The 22,381-nt window shown below is 29.5% G+C and overlaps 2 protein-coding genes and 1 non-coding gene across 6 annotated transcripts; 2 read left to right on the forward strand and 1 right to left on the reverse strand.

Moving 5' to 3' along the window:
- Positions 1-6,767: 6,767 nt before the first annotated feature.
- Positions 6,768-9,002, reverse strand: LOC113869820 (uncharacterized protein At4g22758). The gene is made up of 3 exons (XM_027506312.1): positions 8,586-9,002; positions 7,441-7,648; positions 6,768-7,145 (listed from the first exon to the last, which is right to left on the reverse strand). Exons 1-3 carry the CDS (start codon positions 8,871-8,873, stop codon positions 6,904-6,906), a joined length of 738 nt encoding a protein of 245 aa, XP_027362113.1. The 5' UTR covers positions 8,874-9,002; the 3' UTR covers positions 6,768-6,903.
- Positions 9,003-15,685: 6,683 nt separating this feature from the next.
- TRNAK-CUU lies at positions 15,686-15,758 on the forward strand. Its single transcript has one exon. It is a non-coding gene; the product is annotated as a tRNA-Lys (tRNA).
- Positions 15,759-16,653: 895 nt separating this feature from the next.
- Positions 16,654-19,942, forward strand: LOC113868501 (deoxyribodipyrimidine photo-lyase). 4 transcript variants are annotated; one of them, XM_027504136.1, is made up of 9 exons: positions 16,654-17,037; positions 17,131-17,480; positions 17,566-17,806; positions 17,936-18,093; positions 18,169-18,205; positions 18,375-18,433; positions 19,062-19,143; positions 19,257-19,328; positions 19,553-19,942. In XM_027504136.1, exons 1-9 carry the CDS (start codon positions 16,729-16,731, stop codon positions 19,739-19,741), a joined length of 1,497 nt encoding a protein of 498 aa, XP_027359937.1. In that variant the 5' UTR covers positions 16,654-16,728; the 3' UTR covers positions 19,742-19,942. The 4 variants fall into 4 exon arrangements, 3 of the variants coding, with proteins under 3 accessions (XP_027359937.1, XP_027359939.1, XP_027359938.1); XR_003505384.1 differs by having other exon boundaries at positions 16,697-17,037; positions 17,936-18,044; positions 18,145-18,205; positions 19,553-19,622; XM_027504138.1 differs by having other exon boundaries at positions 16,697-17,037; positions 17,566-17,810; positions 18,030-18,093; positions 19,553-19,929.
- The last annotated feature ends 2,439 nt before the right edge of the window (positions 19,943-22,381 follow it).

The following is a 22,381-nucleotide window of genomic DNA, read 5'->3' on the forward strand; positions in this document are numbered from 1 at the left end:
AAATTAATCTTTATATTCGATATAATATAAAATTTATGAATTATATATAAAATATAAATAAATATTGTGATAAAAATAAAGTAAATACATAATATATATAATAATAAAGTAAGAGAGATATATATAATAAGATAATAAAATTTTTATAACATACGAAAATGTTTGGTAAAATTTTACTTTTTAAATTCTATAAAATTTAAAAAGTATTTATATAATAATGTAATACAATTGATAGATCTTCTAAATCTTTCATTGTTATTTTTCGTTTAGTATTGTTTATTTTGTTTTCATTTAGTTGCAACCTAAAATAAAATATCAAATATATATTACTGTATTAATTAAGAAATTTCAACAATATATTATAAATTTATAAATTATACATTAATTTCCTTTTCTCTTTTGTAGATTTAGTGTTCTCACATTTTGAGATATATGTGAAGAACCTATTGTTGAGTTATTTTCTTTTATTTTTATATTTATATTGTCTAAACTTTTTTTCTTCTCAATCTGTAAATATTAAACAATGAAAAAAATTTATTCATCATATATTATAAACATTATAAATGGAAATAATAAAACTCCAATATAATCTTCTATATTATTTTCACTACCATTTCAAAATTTTATTTGCTGTGAAGCTTTGTCTTCTACGATTTTTAAAATAAGTACTATTTTTATTTTAAAACTATGTGAAGTGCGTATAATATTTGAAAGTTGTGGAGACAACTTCAACCCTTTATCATTATCTTAAAAAAATTATCACATAAAAATAGTTATTTATTTTAATATATTTTATTTATATAATCAATCATTTGAATAAATTTTTTAGAAATTTAGATCTTAAAACATTTGCGTACAATTTCAAATGTTGTAACAAGGTCTTTTAACTTTACTTGTGCTAATTGTTCAACAACTTTATCAAATAAAATAAATATAGTTAAATCAATAGAATCTTTAACATCAAGCTTAAGACGAAACATGTAATGTATATAAATTAAGGTAATAATATATAATTCAATTTATTTTAATATTAAAATTTAAAAATTAAAATACATAGTGTTATAATTCAATTACCTTGTCATTGAATACTCAACATTTTTATAACATCGTTCACATTTAAAATTTGTGACTGCTAAAGAAACTTTCTTCTTGCAAATGGGGGCAAAAAATATAATATCAACTATTTTTAAGTAATATATCATTCACAGTTACAATATAACTAATTACGTTATTTTGAAAATTAATTTAAAAAATAAAATAAGAAGAACAAAGTATAAGAGAAATAATATTTATCATATCACTTTTTGATTTTGCCAAAATCAAAATTTCATATATGTTTTTAAAATTTTTTAACTTAGGAAGAACCTGTCTTGTATTATTAACATTGTCATCAACATGCACATTATTAAAATTCTTACAATAAAGTGATACTGAATAATTAAAAATTTGGTTAAGAGAAAAAGTAAAGAATAATGAATAATTATTGTAATAGGAAAATTTTAAATAATTTTATTACCTAAATAAATCTATAAAATGAGTAGTCTGTGATATGTCAATATTAACATAAATCTTTGTTGATCTTGATGTGAAAATAGAAATATTACTTATAATACATACATTTATATTTTTTATATTTAAATATGAATTGTATATATATAATTAATTTAAATAAAATATGTTAAATACAGAATAATACAATTACCTTGAAATTCTTTCACAACATTAGATTGTGAATATTGCAATATAATGGTGGGATCCTTAGGTACATTATCTTTTATGATTTTGTGCAACTTAATGGTAGAATCTGTAGATACATTATCTTTTATGATTTTGTGCAACTTAATGGTAGAATATGTAGATACATTATCTTTTATTATTTCTTCAAATAGTGTAATATAATCATCTCATAACGTTAATTTTATTTTATGTCTCCTACAAATGATTTAATTAAAATTAAAATATTTTTTAATTAATAATAACTTTAAAATACACCTATAATTTTTTTAATAAAAAAATCTGCCAGTAATTCTTTCAACTAAATTCTCGGTAATATCTACTTGGTAAATAAGATTTGCAGATAAATTCACACGTAAAATTACAAGTAATTTTTCTACAAATTTTTTTACAAGTAAACTTGCATAAAATATTGCATGGAGATTTTTTTTTTCTTTCAAGAAAATATGTTAGGTTCTTTGAAATCTCCCCGTATATTTGTTAAAATCTTACTTCCTTTATTGATGGAGTCACCCACTGTCGTCAGAGAAGAGTATTTCTATTATAAAATAAAAATAAATGAGGAAAACAAAAGTCAAATAAATTTTTGTAAATAATTCAATCACGTATTTGAATTTGTAAAAAAAAATAAAAAAATAATGTGTGAGAAAATTATTTTAATATCATGTTTAATAATTAAAAATATGATAATTTTTTTACATATTTATCATAATATAGTTATCCAAAAAATGTTAATGGCGATTTATAGAGAAATAGGATTATAACAACGTGCTCATATTGGAGTTTTAGGTGCCCTAAGCTTTTGAAAAAACGTAAATAACAATTTTTGAAACAAAAGTATCTAGTCAATTATAGTCAATGTTTCAAATATTAGAAAAAAGATATAAGAATGTATATATTATAACATAAATTATAAAATAATAATTTCAGAATTTAAACTATTATTAAAAATATTTACTAAACTATTATATATTAGTATATTATTTTTTGTTTAATGAAATTTAAACTATAATTTAAATTTTAAATTTTTTCTTATATATTTTTTCTTAATTAATAGTTGAATCTCTAATTATTATTTCTAAAAAATAATCTTCTAAGTATTAAAATATTTTATATATATATATATATATATATATATATATATATATATATATATATTGTTAACCTATTGTCTCTTGCGCCTTCTTCTCCAAATTTTCCTATCTTTTTTGGCATTTAACACTAGGTTTATAGATCATAAAGCAAAATCACCATTGACTATTTTAGAATTCTTACCTTTTCTTGTTCTATGCTTCATTTGCATGTAGAGACTTATTATGACAGCATAACAACGTGGCAGAGATTCTTTAACCTAAGTAAAAATCGTTATTAACATTTTTTAAGTAAAGTCTGAGCAGCTGAAACCTTTGACTATGCTTAACCTGCAACTGTTGTTTTAAGCTCTTGAAATTCCAATCTAAACATGCTAACATAGTCCTATTCTTCTATAAATTGATATTGACATGTTTGGAAAGACCATATTTTAATAAATATAAAAAAATACTATATTTCTAATTATTAAATACCGTATTAAAATATATTTTTCATTATGTGTTCCTTTTAACTTTTAAAAATAAGAACAGTTAATTACCGGGATTGTACCTTGTTTGGCCCACACTAATTAAATGCTGATGCCGTTACTTTGAAATTGAGACGACACGCTAATAGCTCAATTTTGATGACGACTTTAATGAGGAACAGAGACTCATTTGCATTGATCCTCGAATCAATTCCTTCACGTGTAGGCTCTTTTCAAGTGTGTGACATTATGATGATTAATTTTTGTGTGTGAGCTGGTACATGAATGGAAGATAACAAGAAAAATAGACACGAATTTTCTGTTGTGAGTTTATTTATAATTTTATTTTCTTTTTTAGAAGAGATTAAGTTATAAAAAATTAAATAATCATTTGAATGATTTTAAAAAAATACTGCTTTAATTGTTTTTAAACAATTCAAGTTAAAGAGGATCGAATAAATTATTTTATACAATTAATTTTAATTTTATATAATAAATTTAACTAATTTCAATTTTATATAAACTAAAAAATTTAATTTTTCAATTATATTTGATTCAAATCGAACTGTTAAAATGATTTTGAACTCCAATTATCTTTTCAATACTATTTTTAACTTTGACAATTTTAATTTGTGATATTTTGAAATTAAGTAAAATAAAATAAACATCAAGTAAATTAACATATATTTAAATACCAAGTTTAAATAAATATGATTTTGTTGTCTACAAGCAAAAAAAAACCACTGGTAACACAATTGTAAGATAAATCCTGAATATTGCAGCAAAATTTGCATGAAGTACTTGCCGATTTTTCTGTGAATAACAATATCAATATAAACTTTTGCGGATTTTTTTACAAAAATTTCTTGCTAATAATTTTATAAACAAATTCGTAGAAAAATTAAAAAACTTATTACAGATTTAAGCTTGAAAAAAATATAAAAAAATAAAATATTTTATAAATATTTTCCTGCAAAAATTATTGCAAATAATTTTATACACAAATATGTAAAAAATCCCAAAAATTTATTAAAGATTTAAATTTGGACAAAAAATAAAATAATTTTTAAAAATTTCTTACAAATAATTTCAAAACTGTGAAAAATCTGAGAAACTTACTTCGGATTCAAATTTAAAAAAAAATTGCAAAAATTTAAACATTTCTTAAGATTTTTCTGTAAGAATTTATTGCAAATAATTCTATACATAAACATGTAAATCTATATCCGCAAGAAATAATCACATTTTTAAAAATTTTAAAAAATCCATAGCAAATTACTGTAAAAAATCCACAAAAAATAGCAAAATTTTACTAGTATTTGTTATTTAATATTTAATTTATATTATTTTTAAAATGTAAAATCTTTATTATATTTAATTTTTCACATTAAAATAAATTTATATTTATGTTAACATTTTCTTCTATATTAATATTTTAAACTCTCAAATCTTAACTTTAGTTATTTTATATTAAATTTATTTTTCCATCTTAAATTTTAGCTACATACACTTTAAAATTATTTTTTAATTTACCTTTACTACCAAAATCCATATTAGAATAAAAAACATTAGTCGTAAGAATTGTCTTTTTTAGGCATTCTTTATTTAATAAAATATAGATTTTTTTGAGACAAATATTTTAAACTTATATTAATAATATAATATACTATTTTATTAATATATTATTATAAAATTTTTATTAATAATTTAATTTAAGTAAAATTAATCTTTTCGTACCTTAACTTTAGAGTAAAATTTATTTTAATTCTTTAATTTTTTTATTTAATTTAGTTTTTAAAGTTTTTTTTTCATGTTAATCTTTTTTGTTAACTTTATTATATGGCCTAACAAAGATGCCTTAAGTGGTGATGAAATGACCTAATGTCATTTATTTAATCTAACTTAAATTTTTTATTTAAAAAATTATTTAAAAATAATAAAAATTATTTAAGAGGTATTGATTCTTCACTTCTCCTTCTTCTCTCCTCTTTTCTCCTGCTCCTTTTTCTTTCTCCCGCTATTGCAACTCCTCTTTTTTTTTTTATTATTGTAGCTCCTCCACCTTTTTTCTCCAAATCCATCAGCCTTGTTTTCCCTTCTTCCAACTTCGATTTTCCCTTATTGCCACCTCAAATTTCCCTTCCTTCAAATTCCTTTCTGCAACTTCTCTTCTCCCTCCTCCTCCTCCTCTTGTTTTCCTTCAACTCTCCCCAAATCCACTAGCCCTTTCTTCCCCTACCGCAGCCTTCTCCCCTTGCCTCTCCTCTCACATCTCCCTCATCCCCCTCATCCTTTCATTCTCTAACCTACTAGACATTGTTGCCTAAGTTACTGTTTGTTAACACACAGATTGTTACTCTTCATATACCATTCTTAGTATCACATCATCAATTCTTTTTTTTGTTCAACAAAACATGAAAAATCCTAACCCAAAACATAGAAATTGCAATATGAAAAAACACAAAGTGAATTCCAATCACAAAAAAAAAAAAACACAAATTGTTGCATAACCAAAAATTTTTAAGTTGTAGCAATTTGTGTGAGCTAAAAAAGCACTAAAATCCTTAAAAAAAAAAAAAGCTCCAATTTGGCACATCCATGTGTATTCACAAGCCTCAACTCATAAAAAAAGAGAATATAAAAAAAAAGAATATACTCTACCAAATCTAGTGTTTCAAAGTTAAAGCAACACACTTTGAAAAGAAAAATAAAATTTAAACACTACTCTAAACGCTCCAATAAACAAAAATAAAAGATTTAAAAATATAAACACCAAATGACGTGTTAGTAATAGTAAAATTTTATTAAAAAGAAAAATATTTATTATACTTTTATGATTCTAATACAATAATTATGTACTTTTTTTATAATTTTTTTTATTTATGAATACTTAAACTCAATCCTAAAACTTAATGTTGACAAAACGCATAAAAAAAGTCACAGTCTTGCCCAATTTAATATATTAAAAATGTGCATATATAGATAAAATTCAATAATTGAATTTATACAAGAAAATGGGCAATGCTGTGTTTAATAAAATACAAAGAGGCATGCAGCTGTAGTTTTTTATTTTATTTTTTGTGCGTGTAATACTTACTCTATGTTTGGTGAAGTAGAAGAAGAAAAAATTTAAAAAGTCAGGTGAGAAAAATCTAAAATTTGGAAGTAATGTTTGTTTTCAATTTTTAGAAGTGTTTTCTCTTTTTAAAAATTAAAAATACATCTATTTTTAATTTTTAAAAAGAGAAAACTCTTTCAGAAAATGAAAACAAGCTTTTTTCTTCAATATTTTTTTCCCCTCTCGTCGAGACAAAGCATTAGTCTGTTTTAGACTCTTGACTCAAAGTTGGTGTTCAAAAAATTAAGGGTGCACATCCGCTGAGTTACTAAACCAATCGATTTGATATCATTATCATATTGCAAGCAAAATACTGAAATATTTACAAAGCCAATGGTCAATCATTGGATATGCAATTTGAACAAATAAATATATGTAGATCGAATACAGAGGGTGGAAATGAAAGGTTGAAAAGCAACAGCAGGTTAAAAATGGTTGCCTTTTGTGTCATGAGGTGAAGTAGCCCAAAATACTACAGTATTTCGGTTGTCTCTCAAGGCGAACAAACCACGATCTTCCAAAGCCTGCGAGCTCTTCTCACAATTTTGCTAATCTTACGGGCAATGAAAGACGGGATCAAGAATGGAGGAGTTGCAATGGTAGGAACAGAACCATGCGTGACTAATTGGGGAGCACTTTCCGAATGAAATGAATTCAAAGTAGATGCCTCCCCACTTCTCCGCAGATAAAAACTTCTGCTACCGACATCCGCAATCACTTCTGATTTATCCAAACCTTGCAAGCAAAAAGCGTTAGCCAAATAAATACCATCTAACAAAATTAGGGGAAAAAACCTCTTCATATATATAATAAAGGTAGGGTTGCCATATTGGTCAACTTTGTCATAGCTACACTTTTCACATTTCTACAAACATTAAGAAGTTTAAAACTTTAATCGCAAAGTTAACATGTTAAAACCTTTTAAGTAATATTAACTACATTATGAGTGTACAGTTATGCGTTTTGTGATATTTTAGGGGGGAAAGAAGGAGTTTGATATAGAAATGTTGGTTATCAAATTTTCGCTTACTTTGGAGACTGAAATAGGAGTGATGCAATTGGAATGAAGATGCCATATTAACATCGATCTTGGGGCTCCTCCCTTCTTCTCTATATTTATCGACCACACGCTTTATTGTCTCCTCCACACTGGACCCCAGTTTAACCATGGTTCGGACTGGTCCTGGACTTCCTTCAACCGTCACATTAACCACCACCTTATCTTCCTTGTCGTACCCCTTTAATACAAAAAACACCACCAAGAGGAATACGTCTTTTCTGATCAGTTATACAACTCTCTGGATACAAAGTAATCGATGTAATTAATTGTTATTGTTACTGGGGGTTGATCAAGTCATTATTTGCAAGTCATGCGCGCATGTTACTTCACTACACCTACTATTTAAATCTTCATGACTTCTTGCTCAGTTATTTTAAAATTAAGAAAAATTTCTTTCGATGAAATTAATTCTAAACAATTAAATATTTTAAGATATATACATAAACTAATTTAAATAACATTTTTATTATATTGATTGTTTTATATTAAAAAAATGCATAAGCATTGATTCTTCAACTTCTGTTAGGTAATCTGGATGGTTGAAAAACTTCCCATGCTTGTCGTAAAGTAATCAAACATCCTAATATTGAAAGGAAGTTAATTTGTACTTTCATGTAATATATAAAATTATTTTAATAGAATGAATTCAATTAGTTTTAAAAAGAATGATTTATTATTCAGAAAAAAATAAATTTTCAGGAACCTCCCAAGTTATTTTTTAACAGCAATTCTTGCGTGGACTTAAAGCACAACCAATCACAGGTTTGGGACACAATTTTTAAAAAAATAAATCATATATACTCTCACTCAACTTTGACTCTGTTCCAAATTTGACCTCACCAAAACAGTACTAACTTTGGCAAAAACTTGCGGAATCTGTCCAGTTCGAGACGGCATCAAGAAATAGAGTCGGTTTAGTTTTTACGTAACCTTGTTTTGAGGTTTACGCTATCTCTAATTTCCATTTCCCAAAATGAAAGAAACCATTCAGGCTATTCGATCCTGATTTGATTTTAGAAAAATTAATGTGACGAAGAAGCAACGAAAGAGTTTATAAAAATTAAATCTCCGTAATAGAAACCGGTTAGTAAAGCTGAGTCTAATTAGTAATTAACCTGATTACTGTGAATCCGCGGAGAGGAAAACGGAGAAGGGGAAGACAGAAATGCATCCGAAAACGTTTGAGGGCGGAAGAGTCTGCCTCTACTCCTCCAATAATGCCCGTCAACGTTACCGCCATTGTCACCGTTATCACGGCATGAGAGCAGCGGCGCGGATGAGCAGCGCTGCAAGATCTTTATAGGCTTTGACTTGTTCTTTGTTCTTCGACGGGGCGACGGGAACGGATGCGGCGGCTTAATTCTCCGGGCGGCGAGCACCGGCGATTGTGTCCTTTGAGACATACAACACAACTTATAAGACAGCGGTTAGATGAATGAAAATGAATATATGGTATGGTTGAAAGGATAGGAATTGATGCGGAGAGGGTAACTGCACTGCACTTCTCAAGTTCTCCCCTTAATGTATTCGTATCATCCTATATTCCTGTGCTAATGCTATGTGGGTCCCGCCGTCTTTTTATTCAAAAACTATTTATTCATTCACTCCGTGTAAGCGTGTATATATTTATTTATTTATTGAGAGGTAAAAAAGAAAGAAAATAAAAATTAAAAATGTGATGGTTGATAAAATATTATTGGTACTTTTGTTCCTTCTTTTTTTGGGTCAGCTGTCGCTTGGGGATTTGTAGCCTTCTCCTTTTCCCCTCCTTTTCGTTCCAACACTCGGACATGAACATACGTTGCGCACCGGCCACCCATTTGTCTACTTTTCTTCCTCTTTAGGTCAATGGGTATTTTGATTTTCTGTGATAAAATAAAGTGAATTATCGTTGTTCTTCTTTTCCCCAATAATCAAACTCCATTGTTTTAGCGTGCTTAAAAATAGATAATTCTTTTTTATTTATCATGGGTCGTTTTTTTATGTGATTTTATCATTAAAATAAGTGATATTTTAAAAAATTAATAAAGTTGAAATGCTTTTGGGAATGGTTTTTAACTTGCAAATTTGGAAGAAAGTATTTCATAGTATTTAAAAAATATATAAAAAAATTTATCGCAAAGATAAATTAATTATATCAAATTAACTATCTTAGTAGTCATCTGAATAATAGTTGTCTTTTTCTGTGTTAGTGGCGATTTTATTTTTCATGCATTGTTGTGGAACTATTTTTTTTCAAAAGGCGTAGAATTACTTTTTAAACAATTGAAGTTAGAAAATCTTTTTATAATGACCGAAACTCAAATGCAAAATCACAAATCTTGATAGTACTATTATCCAATTAGAACTAAATCAGATATTATATTTCATCTTCAATTTTATTTTGATGATTTAAATTAACATCTGGAGTTTTTTAATGAGAAAAATTAACATTTAAATAACCAACGTTATTAGTTATATGATGAATTTTTATTAAAAAAAAATACTGCTTTCATTTTTTATATACTATATTTAAAATTTATCTTTTATAATTATTTTAACAGGTTCAAAATTTAAACCTTTTTTTAATATGTGACTCGTTTCCTATTATAGTATCCAACCTTTACCGTTAGAGAAATAATAACTGTTTAAGGAGCATGGTAAACTACCATGTTGTTAAATGCTATTTGTCCTTTCGTTGTTACCAAAAGACGGGCTTTTTGTTACCGCGTGACCATATCACGTAGCGTTATACTCTCTGCGATCGTTTTTGCATTCAAAATAAACGACCAATTGACATGAAATTCAAAGCATATTGAATGATAGTAACTATTTTTTTATTTTTAAAAATTAGGTTCCAAACTTTATACGAATAGGCCATCTGTTTATAAAAATGAAAGTTTAAAATGGATAGAGAAATTAAAGAGAGAACGAGGAAAAGAAAAAGAAATATATTAAAATATAAAAAAATCAGCCTATTTGTCTTTTTCTCAAGCTTAATCAGGTACATAAGTTTATGTATTTATTTATTTATATTTTACACGTTACGTCTTACTAAAACTTTAGAGTCAAAAGTGTTTTTTAACTCGAACTGAGAGTTAGAAATGCTTGGTATAAGATTTAATTTTTTTTAAAGATAATATTAGCTCTATTTTATTTTATTTTATCTCTTCCGTCGTATGTATGAAAAATGTTTATAAATCAAATAAAAAAATATTTATTCACTGTAATTATTAGATTTTCATAGAATTAGATATAATTTTTGTAATTGCATTCCTCTTGAATTTTTTAATTATATTATCTATTATATATATATATATATATATATATATTAATTCGTATCCTGTCATCACATCCATGTAAATAAATTATAAAATTTAGAATATTTTTATTTGCGATAGAAATTAGATGTTTAATTTTATTTTTATTTAAATAAAAATAAAAATGAAAAAAATAAAATAAAAATTATTTAGATAAATATAACCACAATCTTTCACATAGAAGAGTGAAAATTGAGTAAACTAATGGGAGTGTGGAAAGAGGAGGAGGGAGACAAGGTGAGATTCCGGAGAATGAGAGAAGTGAGAAGTAAGAGAAAATTGAGTGGAAGTGCTATAAGCATCTTTCTTGAAAGAATTTATTCTTGTATTGAAATATGTGTTTTGTGGTTCTTACATTGTTACGTTAGCATTAAGTAACTTAAACTCAAATTCATTCCAATGGTAAGAAATTTCAAGAAATTCACCTTTTATATATTTTTATTTTTACTCATTTATGTACCAAATTTAAATTTAATTTAAAAAGGACAACTAAATTACAATAAAACAAAATGCATTACGAAAAAAATACATAATACATAATACGTAGATATTGAAAAGTAAAATAAAGCAATAAAAAATACATAACATTACATAAAATTAATTTTCATCATTTTGATTTTCGAAACGTTTCCAAATATATTCAATAAGAGCAACTTGAAGTTAGCGGTACATTTGTTTGTTATGAACGTCTACTCTCCTTTGAAGGTATGTTGATCTAAAATTGGTATGAGCACCTAAAGTTTCTTTAGATGTTGATATGTCATCACCTACACCATTGTAATCAATATAATTTTGATAGGTGTCTCGCTCATCCTCGACAATCATGTTATGCAATATAATACATGTATAATTATGTTTTTCATTATTGCAGCATCCTAGAGACGTGCTGGACCTCATATGAAATCGAGATTGAAACACTCCAAATGCATGTTCTACATCCTTCCTCGTTGATTCTTGTCGTTCGGCAAATAATTTTCATTTTTCTCTATGTGGCATCGAGATGGTCTTCACAAATGTAGCAAAGTCTAGATATATGCCATCTACTAGATAGTAACCCATATTATATTAGATTCTATTCACTGTGTATTGCAATTTCGGAGCAGTTCTTGAAAAAAATTGCATTCAACACAGTAATATCATTATTCAAACCTACAGTGCCAAAAATGCATGCTAAATCCACAAGTCTTGTGAGGGCACAATTTCAAGAATGATTGTTGGGTTTGCAGGATCACCTTGATAAAATTAACCTTTCCACGCAACTGGACAATTACCTAGCATTCTAGGAAACCTACATGCCACTCCCATTTGTAGTAGTTGTTCAATGTCTACATTATTAGGGCATCTCAGATACTCCTTCCCAAATATTTTACAAACTCCTTTCACTAATTCGAATATATTTGTCCACAAAGTCAATGTCCCATAAGCCAATATATGAAGAGCAGTTGTGCACTTTTGCTATTCATCATGATTGGTCAAGGCATCTACAACTCGCAGAAACACAAGCCTTTGCATACGAAACCTTCTTCAGAACCGAGTATCTGTGTATATTGGATTTTCAGCGAAATAGTCATTGAATAATCGTTCATGACTTTCCTCACAATTCCAATGAACCACTCTCCTTCTTTGGCTAGATCTTGTGGTGTTGGGAATTTGTTGTTAATAGCTTTGTAGTATAAACCTGATCACTTCTTCGTCGATATTGTCTTTAAGATACTCATCTACGAATTGATCCAAAAGATCATCTAAATCAATTTTTAGATCATCTAAATTAATGTTTCCATCCATTACGTTTCTATCTAAATATCAAATAAGAATACAGAGGAAATTTGTGTGAAAAATGTGAGAATGAGCAACATTGGGTACCAAGTATCTTGCGAGTAAATCATGTGTGCAACAACCATAACACCATTTTATGTGCTCCCGTTTCTTTTATGATTAACTACTTGTTTGTAGTAGCTATTATATTTTTGAACTGGAGGATGGATACGATTCCATCGAGATTTCAATTGACTGGCTTCTCTTTTAGAAAATTTTTTGTGCTCTTCATCGTTATATGCTTCCTTTATTCTTGCCCAATATTGGCTAAGTGATTGGTCTACTCCTACAATTGAATCCTTTAACACATTGAGTCACGATTAGATAGGAATCACATTTTCTTTCATTGGAAATACTATGATAGATTTTTTTTTAGTTGAAATTTCTTCTTCTTTATCTGATTAAATATTGTTTAGACCAATTGGTGATTCAACTTAATTCGTAGGAGGATGATCATTGGGTAACGAAGACCTATAATATGTGTTTGGGTTAGTTGGGGTGGTGGACACATAAAAACTTGTGGGTTTTGAGAATTGTTTGGGTTGATTGGATATGATGGATATAGAAAATGTTGAAGATTTGGAGCATTTAGAGAATTTTCACCAATAGGTAATGATTGATTTTGCAAAAAAATTGAAAGAACTTGAAAGAAATACTCAAATGGCACAAATGGTGGTGTATATTACTACAGGAAGTAATAGAATTTTATAGCCACATCATTGAATGGTAACTTCTACAAATAGAAGTCCAACAGGTGAAAAAAAATGAAACTAAATGTTGCAGCTTAAGAATCTTCATAAAATTGGAAACCAAACAGCAACTTCTACGCATCCCATGCCCTGTACCAAATCCCCTGCACGGCAAATTCATTTGGAAAATAAAATTGGACTTAAATTTTTACAACACAAATTAATGCATCACAACAATTTTGACCATTAATGGCGACTTCTACACTCCATGACGATTGAAGCAAGTTCTCAGAAACTTCGACGAGGATCACTGGCTCCTCCCAAAAGAGCTGGACGTAGTAGATGGATGTGCTGCCATGGAGATGAGACTACACAAGAGAAGAAACCATTCCTTATATTAGGAACGCATCTTCTATTGAAGAAACTGCAAATGCCACGTCATACTGTCTAACGGTGAAGAAATGTAATTCTCTGCATTTCATTTTAAGAAACTGTGTACGAAATAGCCGCTAAAGATGGCCTAAATGGGTGAGAAGGGAAGAGTTGGAGAAAGAGCAAGAGACTAAAGAATTGAAAAAAAAAGTGAAAGTTTGCATTATTTTTTTTTATCATTTTCTTTATTTATTTTTAAGTAAATTTATGTTTGTTTAAATGAAAATATAACTAAACGTTCACAATGAAAAAAAAAAATTCAAATATAAAATCATAGCTCGAGTATGTGAAATAGGAAGATCTGTCAGAAATTGGAACATCTAGTTTCAATTCACTTAAACAAATTTTATAAAAATACGAATAGCTCCTCTTGAATTCACTTAAGTTAGCTAATTTGGTAACATTTTTTTTGAAAATTTTATAATTTGCTAAGATAACTATTTGGACAACGTGCTTGGTTTAAAAAGGATTAGAAGTTTCTCAAGCTGGTCTCTTCTATAGCGTGTGCGAATCAAATTAGAGACATAATTGCAAACAATTCATGTTCTTTTTCATTTAAACTAATATTTTGGAATATTTGGTGGGTGATGCCCAGTACCTACTTGGTTGTGCTATAGTGGTGAAATTGCCAGTGCCATTTTTGGCAACGACAAGATCGAACTTGGTCTCATTCAAAGCACTTTGGAGAAGCTTTCGGTCTTTGGATGTTGTTTTCTTCACTCCAGGCACTTTCTTAAGCATGGCCAAAGAGTGGCTAACATGATGTGATATCTTAAGCAACTTCTTCTCAATTCTTTCTTTCACTTTGGCCTTGCTGTAAGCAAACCCGTCGAGCTCACGTGTACAAGTTGGTCATTGCGCCACTTAGCAGAGACTGCAAGTCGTGGTGGCGCTTGGACCCTATTGTGCTTTTGGAGAGATCTTCGGTGTGGTTTTGAGCTCCACCATGCTGGGTAGATTTCGCATTAAGGGAAATTTCAATTTGCTTAAATAAATTGAAACTAAACTGTTTAATTATCGCTAAAATGGAAGAGTATCCACCATTCCACCAATTATTTTATTAAACAAACGGCAAAAGGGGCGAATCCGATAAGATAATGCACGAGGGTATTGAGTCATTGCCTCTTCGATGTTTTCTGGAAAAAGTTGGAATATTTCGGGCATAAGTTGTTTTTATTTTGTTTGTTTGTTTGTTTCATACGCTTGTTGAAAAATGACTTAAACAAATAAAATTAAAATACTTTATTTTACTTAACTCTACCCTTCGCGGATCATAATTCGATTTAGTAACATTTACTTTTAAAAATTTCGCAAATAATGTATAATATTATATATATATATATAATTATTACCTGTTTAAGAAAAATTTCATACATAAATTTAATTAAAAACAATCAATTATTTTATTTTTAAATAATATTAAATAAATACTAAAGAACGATAAAGTCTGTGTTTACGAGAAAAAAAAATACAATAAAGGATAATTTCATATTTAAGAAAAAAATTCACACCCACTGTATAAAAATTGTTTATATGTGATATCCCATTAAGTTAATGCTTACTATATTAATTTTTTTAATTCTAAACTTGCATAAAAAAATGCATTATTTTATATCTCAATACTCCTTTTTTTTTTTTTATCTTAAATTTATTTGGGAGTTTGAAGGAGAAAAGATAAAAGGATATAGATATATTTTAATATTAAAAATATAAAATTAAAATATATTTATTTAAATCTGAAAATTTATTCTCTCCTGTCCGCTCTTTTCAAAACCGGCATTTTCAAATACCCCATTGAAAAATAAAATTAAATATTAGTCTTGCTTTTTATATATGGACCACATGATTTGTTTTTTAAGTATTAAAAATATGTATAAAATTTTAAAACAAAAGCTAGTAAGCATGGATTGGTAAGGTCAGTGTAAGTTCTAGTAATGACGATAATGTTCACAATGATTAAATGCTCGAACATTACTATAAGCCCGTCTAGCTCAGTCGGTAGAGCGCAAGGCTCTTAACCTTGTGGTCGTGGGTTCGAGCCCCACGGTGGGCGTTTCACTTTTTTCAGTAAATAATGACAATGAATGTTGTGCAACCTTGTATTTGTTAGGCTGACATTTGTCTAACGCTCCTCGAGTTGTGTTTTGGGGGGGACAGGGTATTTTTTTTTCTGCAGTCCATCATGATGCCTAACAAGTCACAATAGATAACATATTTTTCAATAAAATTAAAGAGAAATGGGAGTAGAAAAGATATTGTACTTGGCATTCAGTATGATCATCGACCTGCTAACTAACCTTTTACTTCGTTGGAAGAAGGCCAGAAAACTAGAATATATTGAATATTTTCTCCCACCAGTTTTATGCAGTCAGTGAAATTGGAAATGAGCTTTCTCATTGTACCTCATACTTTATGGCTTTCTGTTTTAGGCACCATTATTATTCATTAAAAATATCAGTTTCTCAATCGTTGTTGTACGCTGCTTTTCTACGGTTTTTTTTTTATCCTTTCATAGTGGAAAATCGAACGGAAAAAACCTGCCTACTGAGTATCATTGGGTGGCATATAGAAAGATTCAGAAGGTATTTCTCCGGCTGAAGTTACAACAAAGTATTATTCTTAACAATATACCATACATATAATAACTATTTCTTGAAAAATAAACGGTTTCAAGTTTGCACAAAATTCTACAAGTAAATCACCTGCAATCTTGGTTGGAGTAATGGAATCAATTACTATTTGTTTCTGTCCAAAATTGTTAATTTGGGGCCCAGAAAATGACATTCATGCCCTTCGCCAAACTAGTTTTCTGTTGCGGGCCTTGAAAATCGACCAACCCCATTTTCGTATGGGCTGCTGAGATCAAGATTTTGGGTCCTGAACCGAATTCCAAAAAAAGAAGAATTGTATACGTGTCAAATAGAAACTGGAACCACGTAAGTTCGTTTGAAACCACACGTTGAACAGTTGAAGTTCCCTCCAAGACTTGTGACTGTTAGCTGGTGGCGTTACGATTCACGGCCATGGCTTACGCACCGTCGCCCATGTCGGTTCAACCGGGTCGGATTCGGACCCTTAAAGAAGGTTCGCGCGAAAAAGCGGGTCCCGTTGTGTACTGGATGTTCAGAGATCAACGAGCGATAGACAACTGGGCTCTCATCCACGCCGTTCGTGAGGCCAACAAAGCCAACGTTCCCGTAGCCGTTGTTTTCAATCTCTTCCATAGCTTTCTGGGCGCGAAATCTCGTCATTTAGGGTTCATGTTGAGGGGTTTGCGCCAATTGTGCCACCGCATGCAACACACACTTCATATCCCCTTTTTCTTGTTTCGGGTAACTCCCATGTTTTTTTTTTTTTTTTTTTCAGATTTCGCTTCTCTTATTAACTCTTCAAAAGTGTTTATTTTTTTTTATTTTTTATTGTAGGGTGAAGCAGAGGATACTATACCAAAGTTTCTTAGAGAATGTGAAGCTTCACTTTTGGTGACGGATTTCTCACCGTTGCGGGAAGTACGAAAGTGTAAAGAAGAGATTTGCAAGAGGGTAGGCGGTTTTGTTACCGTCCATGAAGTGGATGCTCACAATGTTGTCCCCCTTTGGGTTGCTTCTGATAAGTTGGAGTACAGTGCTAGGACCATAAGGGCTAAGATAAACAAAAGGCTTTCTGAGTATCTCATTGATTTCCCTAACATTGAACTTGAACCCCCAATTAGGAAGTGGGTGGTCACTGACAACCACTCCATTGACTGGGATGATCTCATTGCTGATGTGTTAAGGTTAGAGTTGTATGTGCTTATAAGCTAAAATCAATTCATGTGGATAAGCTGAACCCCCTGACATGATTATTTTTTGAAAAACTAGGAGAGGAGCTGAGGTTCCTGAAGTTGAGTGGTGTGAACCTGGGGAAAATGCTGCAATGGAAGTGCTAATGGGAAGTAAAAATGGGTTCTTGACTAAAAGGTTGAAAAATTATTCTGTAGATCGCAACAACCCGTGCAAACCCACTGCACTTTCTGGCTTATCACCCTATTTGCATTTTGGACAGATATCTGCTCAGCGTTGTGCTTTAGAAGCACGTAAGCTGCGAACTTCACACCCTCAGGTATGTTTTACTTGCCCAGTAAATACATTTTTTCTGTTGCTTGATTTTATTTTCTTTCCAAAATTTGTGACAATTATCTTGTGCCTTATGTTTAGTTTAACTTTCCTGTTCTTGACTTGTGATCTAAAGGCTATTGATGCTTTCGTGGAGGAATTGGTTGTGCGGAGAGAGCTTGCTGATAACTTTTGCTTTTACCAGCCTCATTATGATTCATTGCAAGGAGCATGGGAGTGGGCTCGTAAGACCTTGCTCGATCATGCCTCTGATAAACGAGAACATATTTACTCGTGAGTCACTTTTATTTGTTTCTAACTCTAATGTTTTTGTTTACTTGAAAGTTCATTTAGTTTTTGTATTTGTAGGAGGGAGCAGTTGGAGAAGGCACAGACTGCTGATCCCGTAAGCTAATCTTTCATGGATGACAATATTTTCCCAATTAAAATCACCTGACAAGTGACAATTTCAAAGACTAAAGCACTTTGTTACTTGTTTATGCTTCAGATCTTTCTAATGGGCATTTTATTGTTTTGTCTTAATGAGCATTATATCGTTCTGTTGCAAATATCAGCTCTGGAATGCTTCTCAGCTGGAGATGGTTCATTATGGGAAAATGCATGGTTTTATGCGGTAAGTAACTTGATGATTTTTTCTCCTTTTGTTGCTCTTCGATTTGCACATTCTAAGTTTATTACACGTTATTATTCAATGAAGAGTATACATCAACTCTATTTTTTCACCCTTACAGCTCTAGATCTTTATAAGATCTCTTTCCTTTCATAATAAAATGAATTATATGAAAATCTGATCACCATTGTTTGAAAATAAATTATAAACCCACGAAAGGAAAACACGACATAATAAATGCGAGTCTATCACTCTATCAACATGCAAAAGCATCGTTAAAAGCTTCCACTGCTATGAAAAATGTTTGGAGACAACAGAAGGCACAAATAAAATGTAGTTTGTTTGGTTCTGCAAATTGCGTGTCCATGGATTGGAAGAAATTCCCTAATAATCATCAATCACATGACCTTAGGCAATAAATATCCTTGACAAGACTGCTCAGCTATAACATTTGCTGAATATCTTCCTAGATATGCTGAAATCTTTCAGGTCCCTGAGATATTTTGTTATGCATGATTTCTTATATTATCTTAGCAGAGATAGACCGTATCTCTTACAATATAAAAATAGCTTACAAGGGAAACCTTAATATAACTGCGTTTGTTTCCTCATTATAAAATTTCGTGTACAGAATGTATTGGGCCAAGAAGATACTTGAATGGACACGAGGACCTGAAGATGCCCTTGAGATATCTTTATATTTAAATGATAAGGTAACACTCTTCCTTTTGGTCAACATAGACAAGTAATCTAATTACGGTGTGATTTTCATAAGAGGAAGGTTGTTACAATTTGTATAAATGATAGCAATTTCAACTGACTGCAGTATGAATTAGATGGGAGAGATCCAAATGGTTATGTTGGCTGCATGTGGTCAATTTGTGGGGTTCATGATCAGGTTCGCCTCTATTGTTCTCGTTCACTATAATATGAATATTGAGGAGGAAGAATGAAACATAGTATGTAGGCTGTTGTAATTACCTTTTCTGCGTAGCTGACTTGTGCTTTCCTCTTATTTTTTTGAAAACCAAATGAACTGTAAAATTGAGAGCTTGCAAAACATCATATGAAAATCAACTAGAATTCTCAGTTTCGGCACTTAATTCTTATGATGTATTTCAGGGTTGGCGAGAGAGGCCCATTTTTGGGAAAATCCGATACATGAACTATGCAGGCTGCAAAAGGAAATTTGATGTCGATAAATACATTGCATATGTCAATAAATTAGTTAGTGAGCTGAGAAAGAGAAAGGCTGAAAACTCGCTATCTCGAAAGGAGAAAGTACCACGCCGTTGTGATCCTGAAAACTGAAGGAGCATATATATGCTTCTACGTTTCTTGGCATATTTTGTTTTTAGGCAGAGTAGCATGGTAACGTGCCGTTGTTTGGCTTGTGATATTTGAACCAGGGAACATGATCCGCATTCTTGACCACTTTGTTTGGATGCAATGATTTAAGAATGTAAAAAAAAATTGAAAGAAATGATTTAACAGAAAAAAGGTGAACTTTCCTTATTTGGGTGTCATGATTTATGAACTTCCCTAGGTTGGAATTTTCATTTTTTATTGAAACACATTATACTGATTTTTTTAAATCCAAAATAAATGTCTTTTTAAAAACTTTATATCTATTTTTACCCATTTAAATATCATTTTTATTTATTTTATTTTATATATAATTCTTTATTTTATTTAGTCCAAATGAATGGAAAAGAGTTTAGTTCATGGAAAATGAGTATAATTTTTAGAGGAAACTAGTAAATTTTTGCACTATTATTAAAAAATTAAAATTTAATTATATTTATCTCTATAAATATTAAATATTTTAAAATAAATTCTTCTAAATTTTTTTATTGAAATTTAGTTTCTAAAAAGTTAAAGAATTAAAATTTAGTCTCTATCATTAATTTACTTCTATAATTAATTTACCTTTGTTAAGCATTGAGTTGATAAATATAAAATTAACTCAGTTATATATGGAATCACATAATATTCTATATCATTTATTTTTTTAATTTTTTATTATTTAAAATTACATAATTATAAATAAGTCTTTAAATATATTTTACAATTACATAAAAGTTTTTCTAATTTTTTTTTCTTCCCACATCCCTTCTCTCTCCTTCTTGCACCCCCTACGCCGCTCCTTCCAACACCCCTCTCCGACCCCCACTCCCCCTCCTTCAATTTCAAATCCCTCTCCATCCATTTTCCTCAACCCCAAAACTCTCCTGTAACTCCTCTTTTAATCCCAATCTCACTCCCTCACATTCAAACTTCTCATGTAACCCTTCCTTATCCACCTTCCCTCACCCCTAAATTTCTCTCATAACCCTTCCTTCACTCTTTAACCTTAAACCTCTCCTGTAATTCATCCTCCTCCACCTTTACTCCCTTATCCATAACCTTAAACTTTTCCCATAATTCCTCCCATTTCCCTTTACCTAGAAGGAGGTGTGTGAAAAAAGTGGAGTTAGGGAAAGGAAATGGAAGCGAGGGAGTAAGAGTGGAGGTTGGGGGATGGAGAGTGAGTGGGGGTAATGGTGATGATGATGGTGGAGGTTAAGAGTGGAGGAGGTGAAGCTCCAGGAGGGAGTTGGACGAGAAGAAAAAGAGTATTTATAAATATGTAAAATTGTTCAAAGATTTTTTTTGTAAATATTTATTTTAAATAATAAATGCAGTACTAATTTAACTTTTTATTTGTCGATTCAAGTTAACGGTAAAAATTAAATCTTAATTATTAGTAAAAAATTTTATAAAAATTTATCACAAAATATTTAATATTTATAAAAATTAAAAATATAATTAAACTAAAAATTAAAAAAATATATCTAAATAAGGTCATATGCAATTTTTGTGGGTTTGCATGAGAACAAGATATTTAATTTTATATTGCTTATGTAAACCTAATGTTGTTTGAGAAAAAAGCAAGTGAATATAGCTGAAGTAAAATTACTTCTTCCTTTAAGTGAATACTTTTGCATGTCATTTTTTCTCCTCTACGTTCTCAACAAAAATTAAGAGATAATAAAAAAATCTTCAACTATTTATTAAAAGAATATAAATTGAATCAAATAATTAAAATTTGAGACAAATTATAATTTTCTCTTCACATAAATAATTTTTTATAAAAAAGAAAAATTACTTATTGCAATCATTATAAACAACTCTAACCTCATTTTTGAAATTTGGATCTTCTACCATTATAATAGAAACTATATAGTCAATTCCATTTTTATTTAAACAAAAATAGAGAAAATAATAAAATATTTTTTCATGCAATATTCACGTATCTTTCCTTAACTTTATGTTCTCTCCTATGCCTAATATTTCTTTCCCAACTTCTATATCCAACACACAACTCCTCTCTTTCTCCCTTAACTCTCTTTTTTTTTCATGCTCTATATCCAACTCTCTTCTTTCTCTCCACACCCCACCTTTCCCCATATCTATCTCTCCCCTCTTCTCATACCCAACCTTTCCATCCCTTTTCCCCATTCCTACTCATCTCCAACCTCCTCTTCTCTCATACCTAACCTCTCTTTCCTCTATCTCATAAGAAATACATAAGTAAATTTTGCATAATTTTATTATTGTTTAAACAAAGATAAAATTGAATGTCTAATTCCTATTACAATAAGAGAATTTGTATCCCTCTTCTTTTTCTGCGGCCGTACACTTTCACTTCAAAATCAAAACTCCTCTCTATATAACCAAACTCATTTCATCATGTCATTTTTTATTTTTAACTCGAGTAACTTCGATCACAAAAATAATCAATTTTCAAAAGAGTAGCTATCATTTACATGTTTAAAAAAAAAAGACAATTTAAAACATAACTAATATAATTTTTCTTAACCTAATATTCAGTCGCTTCAATAAAATTAAATTCCTTTAAGTAAAAATAAATTTAAACTTCATATTCTCACACAAACTGGAAATCATCCA

This window comes from Abrus precatorius, unplaced genomic scaffold (assembly GCF_003935025.1).
Source record: "Abrus precatorius isolate BTA unplaced genomic scaffold, Abrus_2018 Scaffold6, whole genome shotgun sequence".
Lineage (NCBI taxonomy): Eukaryota > Viridiplantae > Streptophyta > Magnoliopsida > Fabales > Fabaceae > Abrus > Abrus precatorius.